The sequence below is a fragment of the Lipotes vexillifer genome, unplaced genomic scaffold, assembly GCF_000442215.2.
Source record: "Lipotes vexillifer unplaced genomic scaffold, Lipotes_vexillifer_v1.1 scaffold477, whole genome shotgun sequence".
NCBI classification, from domain to species: Eukaryota; Metazoa; Chordata; class Mammalia; order Artiodactyla; family Lipotidae; genus Lipotes; species Lipotes vexillifer.
Window position 1 is genome coordinate 234760 of NW_006770652.1, and position 12730 is coordinate 247489.

General features: G+C 34.2%; 1 protein-coding gene across 3 annotated transcripts in view; it reads right to left on the reverse strand.

Moving 5' to 3' along the window:
• SOX5 (SRY-box transcription factor 5) overlaps positions 1-12730 on the reverse strand; it is a 349622-nt gene that overhangs the window by 148291 nt on the left and 188601 nt on the right. For all 3 annotated transcript variants that reach the window (XM_007446269.1, XM_007446268.1, XM_007446270.1), the window contains exon 6: positions 3338-3344. In XM_007446269.1, the coding sequence (XP_007446331.1) occupies positions 3338-3344 (7 nt within the window). The remainder of the gene's footprint in view (positions 1-3337; positions 3345-12730) is intronic.

Consider the following 12730-nt stretch of genomic DNA (forward strand, 5'->3'; position numbering starts at 1 on the left):
AATTTCATTCCTTTTTATGGCTGAGTAATATTACCATTGCATATAAGTACCACATTTTCTTTATCCTTTTGTCTGTCAATGGGCATTTAGGTTGCTTCCATGACCTGGCTATTGTAAATAGTGCTGCAATGAACACTGGGGTGCATGTGTCTTTTTGAATTATGGTTGTCTCTGGGTCTATGCCCAGTAGTGGGATTGCTGGGTCATATGGTAATTCTATAGACTGCTTTCTTGATTAGAAAGAATTTTTCTTCCAGCCATCAAAACTGTGAAAATTTTGCGACTAAATTGTGTCTCTTTTCATCTAATAAAGTGCTCATAAAAGAAAACATAAACTGACTACATGAATTATTTCCATCTTCCTGCCCTTTACCAGAAGTATTTGATAAATTATTGTTAATAAATATTCTAGTTCCCTAAGCTTGTTCTAGTTCCCTAGTTCTCATGATGCAGTTTTTTTTCATGTTGACTTTTGCACGATTCTATTTTCACTCATCCAAACTCACAAAAACTCTATGAGATAGGTCCTTCCATCACCCGTATTTTACAGGTGAGGAAACTGAGGCATGCCTCAAGTCAGACAGTCAGCAAATAAAAGAATTCAAATCCAGGCAGCCTAATACAAACTACGCTTTTAACCACTATGTTTTACAGTCAATTGAATAAATAATATAATACTTATAAATATATCTTACTACATCAAAATAAATAACTTGCATGAAAAAATTTTAAATGACAAAAACTCTGGGTGACACAGCTTGAAAATAATTAACTCAACACATACCTTTAGAAATAAGTGTGTATAATATAAATAAGTATAATAAAACAGTATTAAATATTAGATACTCTAGAAATCCCTGCTGCTACAATGTAAGTGGATCCTGGTTACATAATAACCAACATACTTTTTGATGCAGAGCCTCCAAGGAAGTTGGACATGGAAGAAAGGAAGGACTAGTGAGTTGAAAGTAGGTGGAGATAATGAGGGTTAACTTGATGGCAAATGTAGGTAACAGCACCTGGAACTCATGATGTAGCCTTGGGTATCTAAGAAGCTAAACTCCAGACTTCTGCACTAACCCAGGACAATCAATGAAGGGAAATGCAATCAGTAAAAGCTAAGTTTAAAAGAAAATATTTCAATTAAGGCAAGCATACTAGGATGTTTCTACAATAGCTTGGTGGAAAACCACTGATGATGATGATTCTTTGACAAATATTTATGGAGTACCTACAAAGTACAGGATATTTCCCAGGTGCTTGAAAAACTATGGTGAAAAAGAAAAACAGATTAAAATCTCTGATTTCATGGAATTTACATTCCACTACTATAAAATACTAATGATAATAATATACTTCCACTATTCAATCACAGACCTTACATTCAGTTGGGTCTGGAATTCAAATCAAACTTCCTATATGTCCAGTGAAAACCAAAGCTACAAATTAGAAATAAGTGGTCTCTGGTTTGTTTTGCTTCCTACACATGGCAGAATAATCCAGTCCAGTAGACAAGCATTGCCAATTTAGATACTCTGATTTCCCACAGATTAAGTTCAGTCAAATATAAACTTACAAGAAAACAATTCAACAAATACATGAAGAATGACACAAAATATGTAAAGACAGAATCAAGAAGCAACAGGTTTAGACACCCAAAGGCATCTGAGTATTGGATTATCAGATGAAGAATAAAATAATGGGCTTAAAATGTTCACTTAAGTAAAAGGCAGAATAAAAGTTACAAACAAAAAAATGATCAAAGATGTTCATGAAGATTTTTTAAATAACTGAATAGAATTTTGAGAAATGAAAATAACTGAAATTTAAAACTCATTGAATGGATAGATAGAAAATTAGACACAGGTGGTTGAAAGAAGTCATTAATTGGAAAAGAGATCTAAAGAAACTAGCTAGATCAGTCCACAAGGAGACAAGGAGATGGAAAATATGAAAGAGTGGGTAATGGAGGCTAGAATGAGATGGTCCAACAAATGCCTAGTCAAAATTTTAGGAGAGAACAGGAAAACAAAACAAAAAAATGAGGTGGCCACTATTCTAAAATTTAGTGGTTGAGAGTTTTTCTGAATTTGGAAAATACAGACCCATAGATGCAACAAGTGAAATATATACAATCAGAATAAATGAAAAGAAAATATCACTTAATACTCTGTAATAAAACTGTAGAAAAACAAAGGCACAGAGAAATCTTAAAAGCAGCCAGATAGAAGCCATTAACCAATGACAATTAGTTTGACAACAAACTTCTAAATAGTAGTCGATGGAGAGATGAAAGAAGAAATTAGTGAATATGTGAGTAAATCTTCTGAAACTTTGTTTAATGAAAATAATGTCCATTATTTGGACTTAAAAAATCAGACAGAGCTAAATCCAAAAACAATGACACGTAAAACAAGAGAGAAATACTCAGGAATTCTAAGATTATTTTATAAATCAAAATTTGTCAATTTTAAACTCTTTTACCATACGTAGACTTGTTAAATCATCAAAGGCAACCCATAAGAAACAGAAATAATGTCCAAACCAATAAAGAGAAAAGAATGACTTGAGAAAACTAAAAATTAATACACAAAAAAATTAAAAAGAAAAAAATACATATAAAATGTGGTACAAATAGAAAGCATGAATAAAATGACACACTTAAGTTTAATCACAACAAATATAAGTGGACTAATAAGCTTTTAAGTTAAAAAAAACAACAAATTAAAATTTTAAGAAAATCTAGCTATACCTAGTTTATAAGAGATATACATAAATAATGACAAAAAAAAGGATAATTAAGATCCTTTATTTAAAGGATAATAAAGACAGAGCATTTATAAAATGTGTCCACACACTAAGCCAGATTTCAGAGATTTAGTACTGCACAAAATTATGATGAAAGCATTTGGTTTTAGATGGAGGGGAAAATGTAAGTTTTTAAATATGGACTCCAAAAATAACAATTTCTCCTTCTGAATGAGTGGTTTTGTCTAGCTTCAGGTTTATGAGGTATATTTTAGAACAGACTGCAATATTTACCTGGGGATTGACTCTATGTTTCTATGAAAAATATAATTTGATTATTGAAATATGATCTTTATTTTCTAAACGTGCTTTACAATTGACAAGTGGGATCATTAAAATTGTTGGGTTTGTTCTAATTAATGTGTGGGTGGTTGGCAGGAATTAGAGGTTACTTAATATCATGTAGTGCTTAGCAATTCAAAACCTGTACAGTTTGAAGATTGCACTATGGGGAAAACAATCAAGAAGAATGAATTAAAAGCCACTAGGTTTTCTAAAAGAGTCAACATCACACACAAAGTTTCTAAACCCTGAACCTGTATTTAAGCTCTTTGTACAATATTTTGTTCACTGAAATAACAAAAGGACTAAAAACATTGTAGATGTTTGAAAAATATATACATGGTGTGTATGAACATGTTTTTCAAAAATTTGAAGAAAACCGTAGAAAGGAAATTGTTAAGATGTCAGCAGTGAAGAAAGTGAATGCTGATATAATCTTGTAAAATAAAATGCCATTTAACAAGTTGAGTATAGACTTAGATAAAGCTGAAATCTTTACAATTTTCACTAAATCTCCACTTTTTAATTTGACTTCTTGAGCTCAACACATTTCACAAGAATAAAAACACACATAATTTAGCTGCAAACTAAAACTGCATGTTGTGATGTCCACTAAAACCATATTTGTATCAACAGGAAATAGTTTATAAAGAGTAATTTAAAATAATTATTGTGGTAGCTTTTATACAAATTTATAAAGGAAGTAAATTTTCCCATATGATATGGAAATACATAGGAAAACGAAACCCTAATTTTGGCGTAAATCTCGATGTTAAATGTACTTCTAATTGCAGAAGAAGGAGATGCATAGCAAAGAATTTTCAGCCTTGCAGTTATTCTGCTTTGTGTGTGATGGTTGTCACTGCCAGTGGGATTATTCTTCAAGACATTTCATTGTATATATATTTGTAATGAAATGAAATGTATCAGAAGCCTGAAAACTTTTGTAAAATCATCTATTCACATCCTTGAATTACGTTCATAACTGATATAGAAAAATGCCAGTATATCTATCATTCATTCTTACTGGGTCATTCATCTTACGAAGTATTTTTCATTTATTAACTCAATGAATATTGCTTACATCCCTACTACGCCTAAAGTTCACATGTGGTTCTCAACCTTACACATGTATTTAGCAAGACCTGATCTTCATCATGGGGAGACTGTAGTCTGTTAATGAATGGTTCACCTGGAAGAATGCTATGACAGGGGGAAAAACTCCAACGTTTTAGTACATGCATTTATCAGCAATAGAAAGCATAATGGTTCAGAATGAAAAGAAATAATAGCAATTCAACTTTGTTAGCAACTGGTTTTTACCTGACATTTTGTACGTATTTCCTGACAGTTTTCTCACTAAATCTTTCTCTGCACTAGCCCTCACACCCCATTGGTTCATAAGTTCTTTTCACTGTGTAATTCTGAGTAGGGAAAAAAGAAAAGGAAAAAACTTCTCAGACAGTCGAACAGAGTTAAAAATACTGAAGTTAACAAAGGGGGTTAAGAAAGACGGGACTGGGAGTGCAAGAAAGGGGAAAGGGTGACGTGAGAGAAATAAATGCATGACTGAGAATAAAAGCAGTGTAGAGAAGGGAAAACCATATAGAAAATGCATTTTCAACATCTTCCTAGTTTCATTATTATACTAAATGTAAAATCAAGATTTCCAGGTTCATCTCTTTTAACTAGAAATGTGCTCTACTCTTCGTTCCATTTCTAAGCCGCTATAGGTATTAAACAGCAATTTACATGTGATTTGCATTTTTTTTGTACTCGTGGTTTTGGTAAGTCTTCCAAACCTAATGACTGTTCCTTTGGCCAGCAACATAAATGCTATAATCACACAATTATTGCGCTGGGAACAGTTTAATTCAGCATTTTGTTCTCAACCACAGAACAATTACTCAACAATTTCGGTTAACCAGACTAGCTAGCTGCCTGGAGAGAAAGAGGAATATTCACAAGATCTATTGTCTTACATAAAGGCAGCTACTAGATCAGCTGGAACTTTCTAGTATTGCTCTGCTCAGTGCTTCTTTTCAGGATCTTTCACATATCTGACCTAATGAAAATGACAAACTGCAGATTTCCCTTTATGGACTTATTTGTTCATTTCTTTTAATTACACATTTGCATGTTTTTTAAAGAACGTGAGATGATGTATGTCTGGAAATATAGCCCTATAGATAAATGTACCTTAAAAGACATTTAATATAATGATAGTTAATACAAAGAATTGCAAAATCAAAAGTATAAGTTCAAAAGGCTACCCCGTAGGCTTAAAGTGATGGTGAAGGCTTCTGAACTGTGGGTGATCGCATCTCTCATTTAAATTACATAACTTCTTAACAGTGCAACTGGCTTAATGTCAAACTTCATTCTACACTTTTAATTTTTAAAATAAAAATGGAGGTGATTCACATAATCATGGCTGTTAAATTCTCTTTGATTACTTTTTCACATTAATTTTAATTTATCAGAACAAAAAGTAGGGGGCTTAAGCATATCACTGTAAAAATATTTAGAAATACAGAATCAAATAATTTATGCACCTGTGTAAATATATGTGTATGTTGAAACTGTCATCTCCCTCGACTATTTCTCATAATCACAGACAACTATTAGACTAGCCCTGTATCATAAGTCAGTCTTGAAAGCTACTGAGAAGCAAAGTAGTTGATGGTGAACTGGGCCAGTGAGTAGTAGTCAAGGGTAGCAGTCGATGAAAATAACTGGAAGAGGTCTCTTTTTCTCTCTTAGTGTTCTTTTTTCTAGTTTCTTTTTTGTTTTCTTCTGTATTTTTTTTTTTATTCTCTCATTTTTACTTTAAAAAGTGGACAAGAAAGAGGATAGAGAAATTATAACTTCATGGTTAGAAACACTCTAACTTATGGTAAAAATACTCTGAATATCAGAAAAGAGCTCAAAGATAACTCCTTTTTCAAGAAGTGAAGACAAAAGTAGATTTGAGAATTCTGGCAACTTTTAAAATTTTAATTGTGTCTGTCTATATATTTGGATGAGCAAATAAGAATAATGTAGTGAAACATGTTGACAAGGGATTCTGTATGTCTAGATCACTCACTCCCTGAATTATGTTAGTCTAGAAGAGAACCTTAAGTGTATGGGTTTCAAATATTTTTTTCAAGCCAGAAAAATCTTTTTGTTTCCCAGACGATCTCAGTGGAGAACCCAGGTGATGAAACTCAGGCTTACTCACACCCACCAGGCCTTCTTTCCCTCAATACCGTGATCCAACCCCAGGTACCCACTGTAGGAACTCCGTGGACCCTACGAGATCCTGTCTCCACAATTTGAAAACCACTGATCTGACGCTTCTTCTGATTTAACACTCTTCCTGTCATTAGATTAATACCAAAATCTAATGGTGTAGATGACACAGTATACAATATTATGTCTAATTAACAGAAACGTGCTCAATCATTATGGCGTCATAGACTGTAACTTGTAATAATACACAGGCCTATTCCAACTTAGAGTCTTTATATCTTCTAAATAAAATTAAGCACATTATCTTCTGTACAACAGTCACAGAATTAATTTTCCTTTAGGCATGAAATTCATTTATAATATAGTATAAGTCTCTGGTATAATTTCTAATTCTTTAACCCAGGTATTGAAGTGAGCTATAATTAGAGAGCAAACATTTGTAGAACAGAGTATAGTCTATAAAAAGAGAATGCCAAAATAGTATCAGGTTCTTCTGAATGAAAATAACTCAACTTAGTGCAAAATCTATGCTGAAAAGTGAGCCAGATATTAAATTCAGAATGAAAAAAAATTGGCTATATCCTTGCCACTTCCTGGTTAATTTGGCCAAGGGCCAATTTTCCGATATTATGACCATCCTGTAGCCCCAGTAAGTGTTTTATTTATTTATTTTTGTATTGCATAAAAATATCAGCTTAAGAAGGGAAAATGTGAAATGGATGACATATTTTAGAACAGCTTTTCCCAGAATACAAAAATATTCCCCAACTCAAAACTGAAACAAATAGTAGAACTACCAAGCGATGCCAATTGGCGACTCTCTAATGCCATTCAAACTTCGCAAATACTGGGCTCTCAAACTGATTTTAATTATTCAAAAGAAAACTAGGAAATGGTTCAAATATCAATTGCTTTCACAGATATACAAATTCTCTTTTAAGAGAAGCATATGACATATCTTTTCTTTATCCTGTAACATTGCAGTAATTACCTGCTCAGTTGGTTTTTTGAGTAGGACAGTGGCGAAAAGGGGAGTTTGCCTTCTGTAGTCCTCAAGATTACAAGTTATCTTTTTATTGTTACAGAGCAGAAGAGTGAAAAGAGCTATATTTACTGTTGAAAACTGGAGGAGACAATAACACTGAGTAAAACAGTTCACTATGTCCAGGTGCTTTTCCGTTCGCACTAATTCCAGGGATATTTAAAAAGTCCTTTCTGTGGACAGGCAGCCTTTATAAAAAAGAGGGCCTCTAGTATGAGTTTAGTGTCAAGTTACACATGAACCATTGTAAACTCAATTTGTTACTGAAGATTTACTTTACTCTTTGGTACCGGGTATGTGCAAAGATGACTGTGTTCAGCTTCGATGAGACAGCATTATGACATTTCAATGTTTTCATATATATTATAAATAGGCACTAGTCATAGTAATGCCAGTTAACCTCAAAAAAGTGTCTAGCTAGGCCTACATGTGTGGTCTTAAGGAACAACAGTGCTTTTTCTCCAAGGCAGAATTTTGTGAACCTAAGGCAAAATAATTTATGATCAAAATTATTGGGGCTTCTGAAATGCATGCTGATGTCCAACGTTTGGAAGTATGTGTGTGCATGTGCATACATATATATATATATATATATATATATATACATAACATTTATATATATATATCACACTTAGCATAGAAATGTATTACACTTCGTGTAAGAAAGACATGACAGCACTACTTTTAAAAAGGATTTTTTCAGATGAACTGATTGTAAAAGAAAACAATGTGTTCATTGACTTAACCCAACTAAACTTTTGACAAGGAATTCTTAGAATTTTAAATATATCTAAACTCAAATAATAAATTTCAGAATGCATATTCAGAGTGTTTTTCAACATGACTCATTCATTCACAGAAGCCATGGGTCCTGTGGCTGGCTTATGGCAGCACTCTAAATTAGTAGTCACACAATAGAGAGCTTATACGATTGCAATGGTCCATATCCAGTAAAACTGCCTCAACACCCAGAAAAATGGTTCAGTCTCTAATAATTCAGAAAGAACCACTTACAGCTGCATACCACATATGACCATCTTTACAATGGCTAAAATGAAGCACTGGGGACTATTTCCTCTGAATCAGTGTTATTTGGGTAGCATTGGTTCACATTCTTTTTATCTTAACAAAAAAAGTTTTGTTTTGTGTTACAATCAGTCTGCCACTGATCACCTTTTACATATTAGCCTCTGCCCTAGAATACTCTAGACGATAGTATTGTTCCATCTGTGCTTTCCATTAAATCCTGATAATCCTTCAAGAACAGCTGGACCTTCAGGTCCCACACACACAAACTCTTGCTGTAGATCCGTTTGGCCACAATTATGCTGATGCTGTACTTACATCTTGCTTGCAAATGCCTTTTGTATGGTCGGTCCTTTGGGGCTGCGAAGTAGAATGCCCTGACATCACTAATTCAACAATACAATAATATAGTTCTCATCTCAATTATAATATGATATTTAGTCACCTCTAATACTGAGCTGCACTTAGAAAATTATTTTTTAGACATATGACAACATTAATGACAAGCTTCCAACTATACTGTGCCATTAAATAATCAGGAAGTAACAGCCCCAGTTAATCAAATGGTCTTGATATACTCTCAGTATTGGAAACACTGCAAATCTTACATTTTACATACGTAATTTGTATGAACAGCTTAGTAACTTGCTCTTCTACTGTAAAATAATTTCGTCAGATTCATACGGCTACATAATAATAAAAAATTTTAATGGCATAATGGGAGTGGCTATAAAGTTACAGGAATGGTCTAACCAGTCTATGTAACTAGTGGATTCTTATGCCTCACGTTCTATACCTCTGTCTCCCCTTATTCATTTTCCAGCAGGCTAGCACGTTTTCAGAGATCCTCTGCTAAATACTACCTAAGTAACTGCCATCAACGGGTCTCACATTTTCCATTTTTGTGTGAATAACTCCATCATTAACTAGAAAAGCACATCTCAAAATACCCACAATCATACAAATAATATTATATATATTAACTACACTGTAAAATCTATGGGGCAGGGACTGTGAACAAGAAATCGTTATTTCTTGTTTACGATTTTTATCTTTACTACACAGGAAGGACTCTCTGAAATAGTAGGTGTTCAATAAATGTTTCTTGAATAATTAAATGGATGAGTTCAGCTGACCCTGGAACAACACCCATTTGAACTGCTCGGGTTGACTTATAAGGCGGATTTTTTTTTTTTAATAAATACGACAGTACAATACAATCCACGGTTGGTTGAATCCAAAGATGTGAAAAGGCAGACACATGTGGTTGACTATGGAACTTGAGCTTCAGTGGATTTGGGTTTTTACAGTAGGTCCTGGACCCAATCCCCTGGGGATACTGGGGACGACTGCATATCCTCTTTCTTTAAAGATCAGAAAATCTTGTACAACTTCCCCCATCTTTCTCAATATTTCATAAGCATCTCTTTCAGAAAATTGTTAACTGACAGAAATCCCTAAACTGTGGTATAAGCTCATTTGCTTTTTGTTTTCCTTTCCATGTAAACTGAAACAGCTCTTTCTTATATTTGATGTTTGTTATTAAGTCAATATCAATATTTTTTTCCAGGCCATTTAGATCTAATTTCTTTGACCTTTCCGAATATATAAGTATTCTTTGCTTTCTCCTCTGCAACCAGATTGGCTACCGTGTTCTCCTACAGGTTTTAAATTTATACAGAGGAGTTTGTGTTTCAGATATCCAAGTGGTGTATTCTTAATTAGGGTGTACTGCTATACATGCTTTTAAAACCAAGTTTTAGAGAACTTGGCAGACTTGATGGTTATCTGCTGCCCAGCTTGTTATCTTCAATGGCTCAGGGATGCTTCTGCTGTTCTCATTCATAGTCTAGCATTCAAACGTTTCTTGTTCACTTTTCCCTTGTACATGCACTGCCAATACTACTTTCATTTTTATTGACCATACTTCTCCAATTTACCTAAGTCATTCTGCATTCTATTTCAGTCTATGGAGTTCTGACCCCCTCATTTCCTCTATTTCTATGCTTATACTGTCAGATAAAAACTAATGCATTTTCCATCATGTCACTCAGGTTGTAAGTCTTCATCCTGAGGCCCAATAATCATATACATCACATACATCATCTCATATACTGTTTGAGTTTTTTCATGATAAGAAGATGAGCAGAGTATGGAAAGGAAATAGGCATTGCTGAAGAGAGACACAGAGGATAGAAAAACAGGAGATGAGAATGAGGAATAAAGGATTTGGAAGCATATCTTAGAGACAGGAAAATAAATAATCCCTTATACTGGGAGATATGTTCAGTTAAAAATGATACACTTAAGGTACAGTGTTAGCACTGAAGTTACCTAAAGGAAATGCTTTTTGATATTCACATACATGCATACAATTTCATCTTGGATATAGTTTATTTCTCAAGGACGTCAAATTCAACATGGATAAAACTGAGCTTAGACACTTTCCTCACAGAATCTGCTTCTAACTCATGTAATCACTATCTCAAATTGGGTCACTTCATTGATTACTTTCACTAACTCCTATTCATCACTGAACATTCAGCTCAGGCTTCACTTCCTCTAGGAAAACTTCCTTGGCCCCTGAATCTTTATTCATGTCCCTGTCCCTTCCTGGTTTGGGGAAGGAGGCATATCTGCACTATTTCATTCATCAGATCGAATTATAATTTTATACTGCAGATTATAAAATAAGTTCATCTTTGCCTAACATATTTGCTAGAACCAGACTTAACTGACAGTCAAGTTCTATCCCTCAATTTTCCATCTGATACATATGAAAAATAGTCATTTATTCACTCAGTTGTGCATTCAAGAATTTATTTTGTTGCCTCATATGCCAGACAATGATATTATATAAAAATTGTCTAATCAATTGCCAAGTTGATAAATATTTATTGAATAAATCCCCTACTATTTATTCCTTCCTATTTCCAATTGCAATTTAGATTGTCTAATCTCTTCCTCCCGCTTTTCATGGGCTTTAAAACTGGTTTCCACTCAGCCAGCAGGTGTGCCTAAAATGCCATTCTCTTCATCTTAAAACTACTCAATAGTTCTCCACCCTAGAGTACAAAGGACTAATTCCTCAACCTGTAGAGTGGCCTTGACCCATCTCCATCCCACCTCATCTCCTGCCTGCCCCATTTTGTGCTTTACTACCATCTGAAGACTCAGAGTTCCCTGCATATAGCAGGTTCCCAATATCTCTATGGTCTTCTCATTTTAGCCGCTCTGCCTGAACTGTTCCTCTCCCCACTTGAAGACTCACTCACACTCATCTTTTAGCATTAAGCTCAGGCTGACTTCCTCCAGTAAGCCCTCCTCCGCCACTAAATCCCGATTCTTGTCTTCCCCCATGCCGCTATCCTGCCCCTTCTCAGACGGGTGTGCGGGAAAGAGCACACTTTCACACTGTTACACTCACCACACCGAATTACAATTATTCATTCTCTTCTCTGTTTATCAGCTGGTCTGAGTACCTTGAGAACAGAGTTCAGAGTACAGCAGAACCAGTGGAGGGTTGGTAAAGGGTTTCAAGCATGGCAGAGACTTTTCTAGGGAGGCTAAATTGAGAGCAATGAGAAGGAATTTGAAGAGGCAGCTAGGCCAGAGACAAGGAGGGTATTGAAATGACCATGAGAGGGAATATGCGCATGAAACAAGGCAGTGGAAATGGGAACAGAAAAATTCCTAAACTCTGCGTCACACTATCAAATGCTATTATTTTCTGTCTTATTCAGATTGTCACAATTCTAGCCTCCAAAAGTAATATACAAAATATAATTTTCTTTTATTGAAACCTCAGTTGGTTTTAGTCAAGGCTATACTAATTCTAATGCTAGTAAAGAGTAGTCTTTTTCTATTGTCTTATGTATACAATTAGAACAATCTATTCTTTAAATATTTGGTAGAATGGACCTGTAAAATTATCTGGGCTTAGTATTTCTTTGTGGGAAGATTTTAAACTACTAAGTCAATTTATTTAATCGTTAATAGACCATTCAGGCATACTATTTCTAATTGAAGTTTCTATAAATTCTATTTTTTTCTAAGACTTTGTCCTCTTTTAAATTTTTAAATAAAACTATTAACAAAAGGTATTCATAGTGTTTTATTATTATATTTTTAATCTCTGCTATAGCTCAATTTATATCTTTATTATTGTTTTTAGTATCTATTTTTGTCCTTTTCTTTTCTCCTCAGCTTTGAGGTATAACTGACAAACCCGTAAGTTAGTTAAAGTGTACAACATGATGATTTGGATTCTCCCCCAACCCCGCAATGAGTTAATAAATACATCCATTGCCTCACATATTTATCCCCCCCCCCCCCCCC